The 17,079-nt window shown below is 36.5% G+C and overlaps 1 protein-coding gene across 1 annotated transcript in view; it reads right to left on the bottom strand.

Annotated features, from left to right (window-relative positions):
* The window catches only part of LOC146165636 (reelin-like), a 65,291-nt gene extending 55,588 nt beyond the window's left edge, over positions 1-9,703 (bottom strand). Inside the window, exons 1-12 of the mRNA XM_083380992.1 lie at positions 9,441-9,703; positions 8,737-8,823; positions 7,989-8,112; positions 7,437-7,531; positions 6,391-6,457; positions 5,596-5,750; positions 4,809-4,902; positions 3,348-3,576; positions 2,402-2,535; positions 1,799-1,944; positions 1,129-1,241; positions 83-288 (exon numbers count right to left, since the gene is read on the bottom strand). Coding sequence (XP_083237118.1) covers positions 83-288; positions 1,129-1,241; positions 1,799-1,944; positions 2,402-2,535; positions 3,348-3,576; positions 4,809-4,902; positions 5,596-5,750; positions 6,391-6,457; positions 7,437-7,531; positions 7,989-8,112; positions 8,737-8,823; positions 9,441-9,630 — 1,640 coding nt within the window. The 5' untranslated portion in view covers positions 9,631-9,703. The remainder of the gene's footprint in view (positions 1-82; positions 289-1,128; positions 1,242-1,798; positions 1,945-2,401; positions 2,536-3,347; positions 3,577-4,808; positions 4,903-5,595; positions 5,751-6,390; positions 6,458-7,436; positions 7,532-7,988; positions 8,113-8,736; positions 8,824-9,440) is intronic.
* Positions 9,704-17,079: the final 7,376 nt, after the last annotated feature.

The following is a 17,079-nucleotide window of genomic DNA, read 5'->3' as shown; positions in this document are numbered from 1 at the left end:
ACTATTTATTCAAACAAGCATTAAATTAAATGATTTTATGAACTTTTAAACCCTTTTTCAAACCACAAATAATATCGCTTACTTTGTCTGCTCCACAGCGCCACCACAGGCGAGATTGATGGAAAATTGGGCCAAGTGATGATATTCCCGGGGCCGGTCGACCAGGCGGAAGGAACCCATCCCCCAAACGTTGGCCCCCTGGCCCTTATGGCTCCGCTGGCCGAAGCAGATGGTCGCCCCGGGGGTCTGGGCCTGGTTTGGTATCGGGACAATCACATTCTTGGGAACCTAGAATAAATAGGTGAAAAATCGTGATGAGGGAAAACGTGTGAAATAAGCTGCGTAATAAAAAAATATCTTCATGAAAAAACTGAGTGAAAACAACTAGAAAATCGGTAAATACACTGAGTCAAACAATGGTATAGGTGAAAAAACGTGATGAGTAAAAACATGTAAAAAAAAATAAATATATATAAGTCACATTAACTGATGATAATACAAGTTCCTATCGAAGCATCTCAATTAAGCTGATGTCGAATTCTCTTTTGGCTTTGCACTTTATTATCAAGATATGTGAAATAAGCTGTGCAACAAAATACCTGCATGAAAAAGCAAAACGAAAACAACTAGACGAACAAAATGAGTAAAACTGGGTGAAACAATAGCATAAGTGAAAAATGGATAAAACATGTGGTAAAAAGTTGATAAAAACTATATATTTGACCAAGCTTAAAACTCTCGGAATTAAACCCAAAAGGTTATTTATTACTTTTTATGGGTTGGTGTTGTGAGTGATATGAGATTGTATTTCAAATTAAAAACAATGATATCAGCATTACAACATTTGTAATGCAATTGTTTGGGTAGTTTTTGCATTTTTTTTGTTCGACTTGGGAAGATATTTTGCCCTTTTTTAGGAAATATTTATAAAATACAATTTCCAGTGGCAAATCTTTCTGTAGCTTTTAGTTAAAATGACTGTACAAAACAAACATTATGTTATGGTAATCTTGCATGTGTCAAATAATAAACAAAGTTTCTCAAGATAATTCGACCTTTCTGGCATTGCAATTCTTTTCCGAGCAAGATTTGCATTTTGTTGTAAAAACGAGGTGAAAGGTCACTTACTCTGTATGCGTCGAAGTGAAAATTCTTGATCACGTGTTTCACATTCTGCTTTGTGACGTAATAATACTGCACGTCCAAGTTGTGCGAGTTGCTTCGAGAACAGTTTCCGCCTCCTGTGTGACGTAACAATGCGATTATGTATTTTTTTTATAAAACCATTGATACTTTCCAACACAGACAACAAAACAGGTTTGTTCGAATCCGTTACACAATTTTTAAGGTCACAAGTAGGGATTTCTGATAATATCGTAGCCGATACCCGATACCAAGTGGTAGTATCGCTACTCGTCCGATAATAACGGATCGGAGTCGATACCCGATGCCAAGTGGTAGTATCGGATGCTCGTTCTGAAGTACTATCGTTGCCGATGCGATACCAGATGACGTCATTACAATGCTTAAACAAGCAAAATAAACGAAATTGAAACGGTTAAATTCATTTCTTCCCCAGGATATTAGGCCAGATTTACGAAAGTTCAGTCACCTCAAGGTGTTAACTTTTCTCATAAATTTGTCTTTTAATGTAGAATCACTGCTTTGGACCAAATATCTTGTCTCAAATTCCTACTTTGATTTGGCACCGATACTACCACTTATATCGGGTATCGACTCGATATTATCGGACATCCATAATGCTCACAAAATCCCCAATACAAATGATATTGTTTACCGATGCTTAGCGTGAACTTTGCCGCCATCTTGTTTGATAGATCTAAATCCGGGTGAGTACAGTAGGTCCTCGATCCGGGTCCGTTGAATAACCTGACGACCTCACCCGGTTTGTGTCCGCACACCCCCACTTCTATTGTTCCTCCGCTACGAACATAGAAATCAATTATAAAATTTATTAGGTTGCGGGTATATTTGCTTTCAAGCATAAAAAGAAAAAAACAAATTCAAAGTATAAATGACACCAATGAACTGCGCCCCTACTTGCTAATCATAATATATGTTCTTTACTGTGGTGATTTTAAAATCTGTGTTTTTCTTGAATAAACAATTAAACGTTAATTTAAAGTCGAATCCGTCCAGCACAAAACTGAAATCACAGTAACGCTGATTTCAAATAAATTAAATACAAGTTTTTTACCTTCCTATGTTTTTTGAACAAAACAAACAACACATAGCGGATGATAATACAAAATTTCTAAAAGCTGCAACATATTTATTTCTTTTCCATGCAAATAATAAAAACATTCATATTGTTCGTGTTCTTCAAACCTAACTTGTGTTTACTCAATTTAAGTCACGTGACAAACAACCGACTAATCACCTTCGTATCATGTCCGTGACGTCACTTCCATCGGGGTCACCTTCGGACAAATCGATGTCACGTGACGTGACGTAGGACCGAGTGACGTTTGCATCGAAGACGAGGGCGTTTCGGTTGGATGAACACTCGCCGTGCTGCGAAAAAATGTGTTTATGAAATAAAATAAAAAAATGGAAATTTTTCTAATTTACCAAAAAAAATTGAATATTTTTTAAAAGAACTTAAATTGCTAAACATAAAATAAAAATCTCCCAGAAAAACCAAGGAATCCTACGCTCAATTGAAATTGCATTTGTTGAGAAGCTTGTTATGGTCATAGAACCTACAGCTGTTTAACTGACACCTTTTTTGGCATAAATACAGTAATCAGGTGCCACTATTTAAAGAAAATTGTATTGAATTCTCGACAAGCTTTCGCACAACTGTGCTTCATCAGGTCAAACTGTAAATGAAAAAAATTCAAATGCACGAAGTAAAAGCACAAGCGCAAGTAAAAGGCGATAAGAATAACGAAGTCTAATATATCCACAGGCACATGCTCGCAAAACGTGTGTGACTGACGCAAAAACAATAATAGCAGGACGCCAGGCGTGCCATGGGGCGTATGTCATATTCATATTGTTGAGAATTCAATACAAGTCTTTACAATTTGTCTTTACAAAGTGCAACCTGATCCCTCACAAATATTTTTCGCATATTTATTAAAAGCACAAAATCTGCATTATATTTAACACCGCCTTCCTAAATTAATAATATCAACTTAAGTTGGTTGTTTAGTAAACCCTGAACTTCTTTGTTTCAGTTATAGACAGGAGTCGCGATATAAAAAGTAATAAAGGGGCGGGTTTGGGATTAAACAAACTTTTGTGTTCATACTTCTGTATGAGATTTAATATTCATATTACGTCTATCTACTTTTAAAAAGCACTCAAGTGTAGTAACTCACCCTCACAAAGCCTCCAGGCATGAACAGCCAGTTGTTCGACTCAATAGGATCAAAGTCATCCTCGATAAATATCGGACGATCCGCCGAGTTCACGATAACGATATTATCGACCCCCCAGCAACCGCCCTCTGTGACGTTGCCCGCAAATCTGATTGTGACGTCATTTTGTCTCGCGCCCTGCGGAATCGAGGTCACGTGTGTCACGCTTGGTTGACTGCTGGAAGGAACTCTGGTTGGAGAAAAATTTTAGAAAAGTTAGTTTGGAGATTTTATGTTTTTCTTTAGATATATTTTAGAACTACTTTAAATCGATTGAAGATTATAAATTGATCGACTAAGGCGGTTCTGTAAATTCCCTTCAATATGAAAGTGTTTTTACGAACAGGATGCGCGGGACAACGGTGCTATGGTTGTTTCTCGACTTTTAGATCAGTTGGTAGAGCGACGGTCCCGGTATGACCGAGGTTGTGGGTTCAAACCTCACTACAGACCACAGGTCAGTTTTTACGAACAGGATGCGCGGGACAACGGTGCTATGGTTGTTTCTCGACTTTTAGATCAGTTGGTAGAGCGACGGTCCCGGTATGACCGAGGTTGTGGGTTCAAACCTCACTACAGACCACAGGTCAGTTTTACGAACAGGATGCGCGGGACAACGGTGCTATGGTTGTTTCTAGACTCGCTCCCCTCTGAAACTGTATAGCTCAGTTGGTAGAGCGACGGTCTCGATGTGACCGAGGTCGTGAGTTCGAACCTCACTGTAGGCTAGTTGTTTTTCTAGCCTGCCCTGCTTGCATCATTGATCGATAGATTCGGTGAGTCTGCAATGACTTCAGGTGAACTACGAACCGGTTTAAAATAAAACTTTAAGAACCTTAGGGCAGTTTTATGTCAGAAGAATTTTGTTTTAATTTGTCAAGCCATACAAACCTAAAATAGAAAACTTTGCAAAATAATTATTCACCAATAGCTATGAGTTTGTTATTCGGATTATTTTCTATACATGGGGATATTTTAAATACAAAAAAAAGTCCGTTAACGATAATTTATTCAAAAATTGAATGGTTTTAAGAAAAAGTCTTAGTATTATCCACATTTTTTATGCAAACTTTTATTACAAGAGTTTAAAGTCTTTTAATGCACAAGCGAAAGTTGCCAATTATTAAGCCCACACGTGTAATGTAGCATTAACATCGAGGTCTCGTTTGTCGAACTTGTAATGTTAAGCTTACTAATTGTCCGACATTGTGATAGGCATACTATGACACGTAAGCCATTATTGTTGATCATAAAAAAACGAAATTAAGGGCTAGATCACAGTGTATGTAAACGAATAGTCGAATATGAATGTATCTTTCATTCACTATAATAATAATAATAATATAATATTTTTAATCCTCACGTAGGTTAAATATTCGGTCAATATGTTCAGTTTGATTTAAAAAGTGTCCTATTGCTTACTTGACGCTTTTGAACTGAAGCCAGTCATGCGAATCGCCCGGCAGCCGATATAAAATCTTCAGGTGGTTTTCTGTTGAATGACACGATCCAGAACCTAAGTAACAAAAAGCACAATTGATTAAACAGGTTATGCGTACAAGCAACATGCAACAGTGCTATACGGCTGTTTATCGAATTGCTCCTCTCTGAGCCTGCGTAACTTAGTCGGTACAGCGACGGTCCCAAGATGGCAGAGGTCGTGAGTTCCAATCTCACCACGGCTAAAACAGGATGCAGCAGGCAACAGTGCTATGGTTGTTTCTCGACTCGCTCCCCTCTGAGTCTGTGTAACTCAGTTAGAAGATCAATGGTCCCTGTATAACCGAGGTTGTGAGTTCGAATCCCTCCACAGACTAGTTTTACGAACAGGATGCAGCAGGCAACAGTGCTATGGTTGTTTCTCGACTCGCTCCCCTCTGAGCCCGTATACCTAAGTTGGTAGATCGACGGTCCCGGTATGACCGAGGTCGCGAGTTCGAACCTCACCACAGACTAGTTTTACGAACAGGATGCAGCAGGCAACGGTGATATGGTCGTTTCCCTACTTGCTCCGCTCTGAGCCTGAGTAGCTGAAGTGGCACAGAGACGGTCCCAACTCCCGGTATGACAGAGGTCGTAAGTTCAAATCTCACCACAGGCTCATTTTACGAACAGGATGCAGCAGGCAACAGTGTTATGTTTTTTAAACAACCTCAAACTTATAAGTTTAATGCAAAAATAAACTAAAAGTACAAAATTCACTTCTCACCAATTGACCACTGAAGGGACGCGGCAGTAGAGAGGTTCATCGGCTTGGTCGTGATGTAACTATGTTCAGCTGTGACGTCACAGAACATCGCCGCGTCGGCAAACATTATCTGGCCGCATTGTTGTCCTATGCTCACACCGATTCGATCAGAACTCCTGCAGACAAAAGTTAATTTGGGGATTATTTCTGAAAAAAAAACAGAAAAATTACACTAATGCGAATTGGCAGAAGGAATAATTACTTAAAACGAATTTAAAATAGCATTACTGCGAAAAATCATGTATTACATGGATGAGGAGATGCGGACTATTTAAAGGTGTGATGGGGTTCAACTGATAAAGGGACAGGAGTTAATTTAACTTTCGTAAGGTCAGGAGAATATTATTACGCGAGGATTTTTTGCAGATGTGTTTATCAAGGTGTTTTCAACTCTCAAACCTTGATCGAGTTCAATATTTAACGTTTTTACAAATTCGGGCCATTTAATTTATGTTTCATATTGATAAGTACCCAGTAGTACATAATACACTTTTATTTTTGTAGGATAAAATGTAGCCATGAAGCAAATAAAAGTTTCATTCTGCGTCTAACTACAACCTCCAGCATTTTTCGACGAAACAACGACCTGAACGATGTTATCTTAAGATTTATTCGAAACGTTCACAAAATACTACCTACTTCTGTATGGGCTTTGATATTCGTCTTAAGTCTAACTACAACATCCAGCCATTATGCTCCATCGTTTCGTAAACTTAGTTATCACAATACTGATTTCTAAACACGCTGTACATTTACCACATTTCGTTGAAGTCGCCAGAGTCGAAGTCATCTCTTAGGATGATTCCAGCCGTATGAACGTCAGCTACGACAAAACAGGAAAATGTAGATGTAAAGGCTTTTAAAATCAACAGCTTGTTTGCATCAAGGGAAGTGGGGATATTTTTCTAATAATATTGCTTAAACTAGAGGTCCTTAAAATAGGCGAATTGTATTTTTAATAAGTTTTGAGAAACCGAAACGGTCAAATTTCTTCAACGGTCTCGCGAAATATCAACAACTTCTGTAACTTAGCAACATTTTTTTGTTCTCACATAGTTAATAATAGTTCCGATCTTGTAAAATTTAGTTGGTACCTTTTCTTATATTACGGAATTTCAGACCAAAAATATCACAAAATCACCTGCTTGTAAAGTGGCAGTACGAACACCCATAAAAAAATAATATGTAAACTTTCACTTTAGCCACTTTAACAAACCAGCCACCAGGCTCCCTTAGAGTGGAGTTTTTAAATTTGGGGAGGAATTTGTGTCAGGGAGAAATGTGGGGGATGGATAAAAAATAAGTTATTTAATCGGTTACATGCCATCAAAAGTTTATTTAAGTGTAATGATTAATATTGTGTAGAGTTTATTAAGCCCATAATCTAAGTCTATTGTTTCTTCACAGTTACATAAGTTTGTTTTCTGTCAGCGAAGTATATCGACGAAATAAATAGAAAAAGGTAGAATACTTTGTATTGACTGTGTTTAGGCTTGTAAGGCAGGAATATAAAATAAATTTTGAGAACCACTGGGCTAATGCGAACCAACCTTTAGCTATTTTAACAAACCATAACACTATAATGCCAAACAAGCGAATAGTCAAAGTAGCCTACATTGCCGCAATACAAATAGCTGACAATACGAGTTCATGTAGGAACGACGTTTCAATTTTTATTTTTGGTTCACTAACACAATCCTTATGATGTCATAAATATGCATGTAATGTATCGTGACAAGAAAATTGTAATAACAGTGCTTTATTTTTTAAGCAACAAGACAACAACAAAAACAGTCACTTACCTAATATTGGAGGGGATTTCCCTGTTCCCTCCTCGCAAATTTGGTGGATTGTGACGTCATTATAGAGGACCTGGCTACGCATGGATGCCCTCGCACTAAAAGCACCCAAATGTTATGATTGTGCTCAAAAGTTTTAATTCGGTCAAGGTTAAATGTTGCGGTCAAGGTTAAATGTTGCGAAATAATTAGCGTTGAACTTAGTTGTTTGGCTAAAGTGCAATATGCCACTAATCGACTTTAAAAAGTAAAATAAATTAAGGTTTTACTAAAAGGCCAAGGAGATTTTTTGATGAGAAATTGTTCCTAAGGCAGCAAAGATGTTGTATAGAGCTGCCTTTATTTGTTATAATAATGTTTTTGATTTGTTTATAAGAGTTTTTACTTAACAAAGGTTTACTGAAAGGCAGGATAATAAACAAAATGGGGAAATTATGGAATTTCCAACAAAAAATAAAAAAATAAAATTTTATAAAAAGCTTGAAATTAGTGGCAAAATGACCTTGCTCGATCTTAAAACAACAGCGTGACATAAGTTCCACATTTTAGACTCACACGATGCTGACGCAGCCGCTTCCGCCAGGTGGCGCCAACCAGTAGAAAGTAATCTCGGTAACTGGGGAGGGACTGACTGTGGTGTGGATGTGTAAGCACTGGAAGCCTGGATCGAACGAGTTGTCTGTGACCAAAGCAGTGACGTCATAGTGACGTAAGTGAAACCGACACAAATGCTCACGGGAGTTTTAATGCTCAGAATGTTTTAATTACAAGATATTTTAGCAGTAAAACAAAGTTTATGCAAACAAGCACTGAAAACGTTGGACAAAAAAAATCTAATTGCGACCAAGTTTTCGAAGTAAGTTTCCTCGACAAAAGAACGAATTTATGCATTCTTACAATATTTCAACACTGAAAGCATTTATTTATTTATGCCTTTTATGTTTATTCAGTTAAAGCAGAGTACACCAAACTACGGACCGTAAGCCAAATCAAGCCCGCCGCATAATTTTCTTAATGAAGATAAGGTGCATTTGGAATGTTGTCGTGTTAAACTCACAATACAATTTTAATAAATTTCTTGAACTAAACGCCAGTTTATTCAAGCTCGCGATAGTTTTTGTTGCATGTTACTAATTTTACTTCATTAATGATAATAAAGTTAACAACCTTCGACACAAAATGTTATATAAGGTCTGCAACCGTCACACATAACAGTTATCCGACACTTTTATGTTTGGTGGCCTGTGCTGAAGCGAAAAACAACGTTAAGAGGTAATCCGCAAAAACTACGTCAGTTACTCACCCGCCAAAGCCACTTGTGACGTTGCCGATGACGTTACAACACCAGTTATGACGAGAAAGGTGAAAGGTGAGCCGCTGGTCACGGTCACTGAACACAGGATGGCGTAGGTTACGCTTGAGTGAGTTCGCATAGTGGGCATTATTTGCGCACAAACAAGTAGTTTTGAAAAATTACAATAAAAATTTTTTTTTTATTATTTTTGGATTCGTTATTAAGCAAATTGAAATTGTACAAACTTTAAAATGCAAATAAATTTGAATGGAAATAGAAAACCGGAAGATTATAAACATTAAATAAGAAAGAAATAAAAAATTGTAAGGAAATTTAGTTTTTAGTTGAATAATCTGATAAATAAGCAAAAACACATTTAAACAAACGTCTGTAAGTAACATTCAGCGAAATAGCAAATTAAACCGTTTTTTCAGTGGTGAAAAATAAATTTGCCTTGTAACAGAAAATCAGAAGATAATTATCATAAATTAAGTAAAGGTTTTCTTAAACGTAAAGATTGCAAAAAGATATTGCGCAAAAATATAAACATAAGTTTTTTTAGCTGAAAAGTGAGTTCGCAGAATAGAAAAAAATACGAGTAGCGCTATTGCAACACGAATTTTCCAATCGCCTTAACATTAAAACCCATGTGCTAGTTAAAACTGAAAAAAAAATAGTTTCTAACAACTTTTTTTGATGTAAATTTTTTTTACCGTGATAGACTTGCCCAGGTTTGTAACCATGGGGGTTCCCCTGGATCGCGAAGGTGACGGCCTGATTGGTTCCACTCGGTTCCACCTGGCCATGGTAATTGCACGGGTAGAAGTAAAACTGGGCGCGCGCGGTTTCAACAATGGCAATTATGACGTAACAAAAGCCTAACAGCGTCTTTAAGCACGTCATATTGGCTAGGGTCAGGGTTCAGAGCATTTCGATAATTACTGGTTTGGGTCAAAGAGATTAAAACCAGTGGAGTTTAAAGATGTCTGCAATGAAAAAAGTTGATCAAGTTATATGTTAAAATATTGGCTTAAATGTTTGATGTGGTCAACTGTTCTTTATGAAAATCAACTGCGTCAAAATTCAAAACTTTAGCTGAAACAACTTTATCTGATCTCATACTATTCGCTCTTACGCTTGTCAAAAAGTATCATTTATTAAACGAAATAAACTGCGTTTATTCATTGCAACACTTTACATCTAGTGACCTGGATACCTGTTTGGAATTACGTAGCTATGAGTGGGCCATTAAAAACACCGCTGTGAAAAGTACACTTCTTTAGATGAAAAAGTATAATTTTGTTCAATTAGTTCTACATATTCATATCAGAACAGAACATTTTTTGACTTAACTGCATATTTATATTTTATTTTTTAATTCCTTACTATGTTTATAAAGCAAGTGGTTGATTTCAAATCCAAATATTGCATAAAATATAAACTTAGCGCAACATATATCCACTGCACTGTACAGGCAAGGCAAATAAACAGCTACCTTAAACAAAACTGCATCAAATCTACCGGCCTTAATGCCTAGCTCAGCAGCCTCAGCAGCTAGCTTGCAAAAAAGACGATTTTTTGAGAAAAAGGGTCGAATAGCAACAACACGTCTACTTAAGCCTCGCTCAGGTAAGTTGGAAAATAATCAGGTGCCGTGTCACGCATCACTGCGATCGGCGTCATCTGGGTCAGTGAAGCGGAACGGGGGCCGAGGTACGACGTGAAGATCGGTTTTGAACTAAAGTCATTATTGGTATAAAAATAAGCGGTTGATTATAATGTATACGAGGGGTTTAAACATAAACAGTTGCAAAATAAAAGCGTTCACTAATCAGTATGCTAAAAGCGGTATAATGTGTCTCTTTTAGGGAAAAAAAAAGGTTTGCCTAAAATAGAAATTTTATGTTTCAAAATGACTTTTTTGCAGTAATTTGGGCACAATTAGATCTTGTTTCTATTCAAAAACAGTCAAATATTTGTTTAATTACAAACTAACAGACTGATTTGTGATATAGGTTAACTCACCATATATTGGTAAATGTTCAGAATTATTGCATTCCATTCACACGCAATACCATGTCAATAAGCTTACTAATAGAGGAACAATTGGAATCAACAAGAATTCGAATTATTTCTTGACCCCCTGTTGGAAACCACTCCACTAGACAGTGATAGATTTTAAGCTTACTTTTATCTGTAAAAGTCATTTTTACTCCCACTCTACGACGTAGCCTAATAATTACGGTATAACTGGGGCTCCCTGCCTGGCCATTCTAAAGTTGCTTAAAACACTTGGGTGTAAACAAATCACTTTCAATCATCCACAAAAAGCAGGCGATGGTGGGATTCTGTGAGCGCATTTTATCATTGATACAACGATTTTAGCCATCATTTATTTATAAACCACTTTCTATGTTTACAGGTTTAAGTTTAAATAAACGGTTCTCATTGAAAATCCCTGTAAAATTTATAAATTGGTAAACTGAAGTAAGAAAATAAATTCAGTCAAGTAAATGAAAAAGCGCACTAGAATCAAGTTCGATATTTTAAACCACCTACCAGTGTTGTAAACAAGTCATTGACTTACCGCATTGCGACAATTCTATCAACTGTTAAATTCTTTAAATTACAATATAACTGAGTTCCCTCTCATGATAATAACCTTCAACAAATTACGCAGTGGATCCTCAACTTACAAATTCCACGCTGAGCGCCATACCCTTGTCCTTTGAACGTGCTTGTCTGCAAATTGCTTCCGGGATGAGGGGCATTCAATCGTCACAATGCCGCCTTCTGGCGTCAAAATGTCCATTGTCGCTTCCAACTATCGTTAATTGTGACGCAATAAAGACATATCGAATGTGTGTAATTATTGCATGTTGGCTAGCAGTAAAAATAGGCAAGAATTACTCTGCGTAGTTGTTGAAACTGTATTTTAGCGAGAAAAAACTGTATTTGAGCAAGCAAATTTTGAATATATCTTTCTTGCTTAAAATCTCTTCCGAAATAAAAATTTCCGAATAAAAAACTTTCTACACAAACTTTAGCAACTTGAGAACTGGGCGCCCCATGCAAACCAAAAGTGGAACAGAACTCATTGAAAGTAGAGATTTTATTGGAATAAATAGAAATGTAACACAGAAGAAAGAGGCTAAAGAACTTAGTAAGAAATTACTTACACCACACTTAGGGAGATTGTGACGCGGTAATGCATCATTGTGACGTCATAGCAGGGATGCATCATACGAAACCGTAGAGATATCGCAAGACTCACGGTCTAAAAAGGTGGCTTTACGAAATAAATAGTTATAAACAAAAATTAAAGCAAAAAAAATAAGACGAATTTTACGAAAATATACTTGTAAAGAAATGTGTTAAAAAATAGCATAAAGAATAAAATGCTACGAGATAAATACCATAAAAAAATAAATTATGTGAAACAAATAGTTGTCACTGAAAATAAACAGAAAAACAACATTAGGGTGAAATTTCTGTGCAAAAAATAGTTCAAACAAAAAACTTAAACCTGCAGTATTAAGCAACTGTGCGTTCTAGCTACTTACTAAGCATACATCAGGTGAAACTGGGCATTTATATCGGGGACTGTCGATCTGATCTTCGTAGCTCATTTGAGCCAAAAAACTACAAAAAAAGGAAAAATAAAAAGTTAAATATTTTAGAAGCACTGCCCTAAACTGTTTTAATATAAGAAAGTTGGCATGTTGCTTTACAGCTTCTTTATGTACACAATACGCATACAAAGTGAAGAATTAAAACTAAAATAAAAAATAAATAAAAAAGTTAATTATTTTATTTTAAACTTCATAAGGTCACAAAAAAACTACCGAAATTAGTTATTATGTCATTCTGATGTACTACTCAATCATTTTGTTTTTAGCCATGAATTTGTCCATTTTTCCTTCAAATAATATCTCACCTGAGTAAAAAGGTGCGCTGTTGGCGGAACACGGTCGTCTACGATCGAGTAAAATATCGCCATCATGCGGTCAAGCGGTAAGGCGTGCGGTCCCCGCAAGTGGGCGTTCTTGCGCTCATCTTTCTTCATCGATTTAAGAGTCTTTCGCATCCGACCCGCGTTCTAAGTGTATAAGATACGCTTACAATAAAACTTGTGGCAATAATAAAACATAATAAGACGATGTAGGACAGGGCTTCACAAACTTTTCAGTCAGGGGCACAATTTTTTCTAACTTATTTTAAAATATCGAAAATAAACAAGGTAAAAATGTTTGCGTTAAAAACAAATTGATCTTTTGTTTTTTACCACGATTTTAACGAATATAGCAGCTTTTGTGTAGGATTTATATTCATTTTAGACTACTGGGGGCGAATTTTTAAATAAGGAAATTGCCCTATTTTCTGTCTGACCTTAATGAATAATGTCGACATAAAATAGTGACGGTTATGACGTCATAAAATAGTGATTTGGATGACGTCATAAATAGGAAAATACTAATCAGAAAGAGCGAATTAACGTCCAGCAACAATCCTGCCATCTGCCAGCTACGAAACCGCTTAGTATGCAGTCGTTACCTTCAGGCGAAAAACTAAACGAAGATCGTGAAATATATGTGATTGATTTTGGTGGAATAATAATTCGACTATCAGCAGCGCACTTTACAAAGTTCGATGTACGGAACTACGCTAAATTACAAGCACGCCTTTCGCCACCAGCAATACTAAACGAAGATTTTTCCCCTGGTGTTATTATGACAGCGCAGAGTTGTGTGCCAAGTCAGCTTAAATACAAGCTGCGGTTGAGGGAAAATAAGTTGCGTCAACTGAACACTAAACACGTGGTCTTAGAATATGCTTATAGAGAATAATTTTGCGGTAACTATTATTACATAAAAATAGCGACTTTAAAACGCGCACGACAGTCACCATTATATCACCTTTTAAGAAACTGCTTCACTTTAAAAAATACCATTGCATCGGATCTTGCACAGACAGCGAACAGCGAAGAACATTAGCTGCGCCAAATCCGGTGTTTTTAGGGATGACGGCTTGACTTAGCGTTGTCAATTGTCGAATACACACTTGCTAATCAGCCAACCTGAACGAATTACGAAAAAGAAAAAACATCCTACGTTTGCGGTCGAACCTTGCAAGAGACGAAAAACAGCGTTTTGCGTTTGATTATATGTTTTGTTTTTTTTGGTTTGTTTTAGACCTTTTTTGTCCAGAATTTTACAATTAAAGTATAAATCATATAGGCTTCAAATATGCACACACGACGGAGGCTGGTATGTAAATGTCGTTTTGCAGGTTTAGGGGTCTGTTCACCAAGGGGCCTTTAGCCGGGGGAAGAAATTGCAAACAAAATGTGACGTCATCGTAAAATTGATCTTAGCTCTGTACTCCTACCTAGCGGTAGCAACATTTCCTAAAAAGGAATTGGTTAAAACGACATTGATCATACAGTGTTTTGCGTTAATAAGTGACAAAGAGAATCGTGAAAGCAGCGAAACAGATTCCGCCAAAATAGTGCATTCTGCTTTGAAACGCCATACGCAAGTATGTCATGCTTACCGCCGAAATCTAAACATATATGCAATCATGACAACTGTCCAATAAGGTTTTATAAGCCTTTAGATTTGAGTATTTTTTATTTTTAAATGTATCACATCACTCTGAAGTGTGTGTTAACTTTTTGTTCTTATAGAAAAGCACGTACTACAGTACCCTATGGATTGTTCACTAAAAGCTAACTTGTCTAGTTTTAAATGGGATTTGATGATTTTTCTGTTAAACATGGTACCTATTGCACTTGTGGCTATGTGTCTAACTAGGTGTTTTTATAACAGCAACAAAGTTTAGTGAGAATATACCAACGAAACCAGTAACACTAATCAACTAGCGAGAATATGGCTACGCGAACTAACCATTATTATAAACCAAGCGACCAACTAGTGTTCCCAATAAGAAATTATTCTACTGAACAAACCTATTTTATTGAGCATGAATATTTTAATGAATATACTGTTAAGGCATTGTATCAAACATAAATTTGTTCTTCCGGCAAAATTGTTCACCCTACGTGAGAAACAGAAAAAGTACGTGAGGAACAAATTTAACTGCGCGGATGTTAATGCGCATTTACGCACTTGAAAGGATACACAACCAAACTTTACAAGCAGTGGCGTATTTTTGTAAGTCATACTAATGTATTGTGATCGTTTTTGTCAGGTTTTAACAAACCGTTTGAAGCGGCAATGTGTTTAATGTAATTAAGTAACGCGTCTTAAGCTAACGAAAAACCAAAATCAAACGCAAAACGACGATTTTTGTCTCTTGTTTGGTCGACCGTAAACACAGGATATTTTTTCTTTTTTGTAATTCGTTAAGGTTTGCTGATTAGCCAGTTTGTATTCGACAATTGACAACGCTAAGTGAAGCCTTCTTTAATTTTTTCTCGCTAAAAACGTCGAGTTGGGCGCAGCCAATGTTTCTCGCTGTTCGCTGTCTGCGCAAATATTCGATGCAACGGCTTTTATTTGAACTGAACAGATTCTCTTAAAAGGCCATCCAACTGTGACTGTCGTGCGCGTTTAAACTTTACCATTTCTATCTAACAATTACCGCAAAATTATTCCCTATAAGCATATTATAAGACCACGTGCTAAGTGTGCAATGGACACAACTTATTTCCCCTCAACCGTAGCTTGTATTTAGCTGTCTTGGCACACAGCTCGGCGCAGTTGTTGCGCTAATCGTGGCATAATAACACCCGGGAAAAACGATCCTCGTTTAGTATTGCAGGTGGCGAAAGGCGTGCTTGTAATTTAGCGTAGTCCTGTTTCTGATTAGTTTGTTTCTTATTTATGACGTCATTACATCACTATTTTTTTACTCTCCCCCCATTGGATTTCTGGATACGCCCTTGCCTGAAACTAAGAAATATGAAAAAAAAAATATTCCAAAAGTGTATATGTCTGTAATTTACATAAACTGTTGCTACCATATTGATTAAAAGTAGCTCCTCCGGTAACTATTGTATGCTTAACAGTGAATGACGCCCAACGCTCGTAACACAATGCATGACGAAAACGAAGGAAAGGGAAACAGCATTTTAGGAAAAAGGGAAACAGCATTTTAGGAAAGTTTCGAATAAATCATTATTGATTTTTAACTCATTCTATCTTAAATATTTAGGTTTATGATTATGTTAAAACTGAATTAGGAGTTATTCGAAATGCTTGTTTCAAAATGCTACCTACTTCTGTATGGGCTTTGATATTCGAACGACGTGTTCAAAAGTTTTTACAGAAAACCCCTGTTTTTTACAAAACTCTTTAAATTCGTTTATGTTCAGTTTAAGCAGGTGCCTTGAGCAGGTGTGAGCTTAAATTTGCTGTTTTTAATGTACCTATTTTAGACTCTGTTTTCATATTGCGGGGGTTTTGTTATTTAAATTTAAAATATTTAAATTTGTAGTAAGGAGTGAAAATTCACGAAACAAGATAAAGTTTGAAAAATATATATACAGAGTTATATTGTTGTAGCTACGGTTTTAAACATGATGTTAGCAATGATTTTGTGTTGGAACTTGGAAGGATATTTTACCTTTGTCGCATTAGTGAAGCAATTTTAGTAAAGTTTAGATTGCTTCATACGAATGTAGGCCTAAGTGTTACAGGTTAACATGTTAGTTTTTGTTCAGTTTAGTTTAAAAGCGAGCTGTTATTATTGCTAATCATTTATTTTAGCAACTTGTTTACAATTAAGATAAGAGACGGTTACCTACTTTTCATTTGCGTAGTGCAAGTTTAGTTGGCAAAATTATTTCATTTACTTACTTTTCAAATGTTTTTTTCCAACAATATTTAATATGTTTGATACAAAGAGTTACTAGGCACAACATGCAGAGATAGTAGTGGCATATTGATGTAGTGCACGTTGTTGACTTTTAGTTATGGAACATTCCTTAATATTATATGCTGCATAGCCGAAAATAAAAATAAATCTGTCAAAGTTTGTCCACGAAGCACTTGGCAGCCTTCCACGGCGCACCGGTTACGAAGCGCTAATTTAGTTCAAAAGACAGCATCAAAATGTAAACAAAACGGACGTAGAAAGATCATTCGCACGAAGCGCGAAATTTTTTGCACTTGCGAAATAGTCAAAAAGAATAAGAAATGGACTTGTTTAGTTTGTCAAAGAGGCGGCGGGCCGGATGAATTACATTGGCGGTTAGGTTGCCGACCCCCGCTATAAAACTTAAAATAATCCGGTAACAGCTGGGTTCAAATTTATAATCGGCAAAACATATAATATAAAAAAAGAAGGAAAAAAACGTAGCATAATTGTACAACCGTTGCGTTCTAGTTA

Source organism: Ascidiella aspersa, chromosome 2 (genome assembly GCF_963924565.1).
Source record: "Ascidiella aspersa chromosome 2, kaAscAspe10.2, whole genome shotgun sequence".
Lineage (NCBI taxonomy): Eukaryota > Metazoa > Chordata > Ascidiacea > Phlebobranchia > Ascidiidae > Ascidiella > Ascidiella aspersa.
The sequence above is the reverse complement of the archived record's forward strand: the minus strand, read 5'-3'. Positions and strand labels throughout refer to the sequence as shown.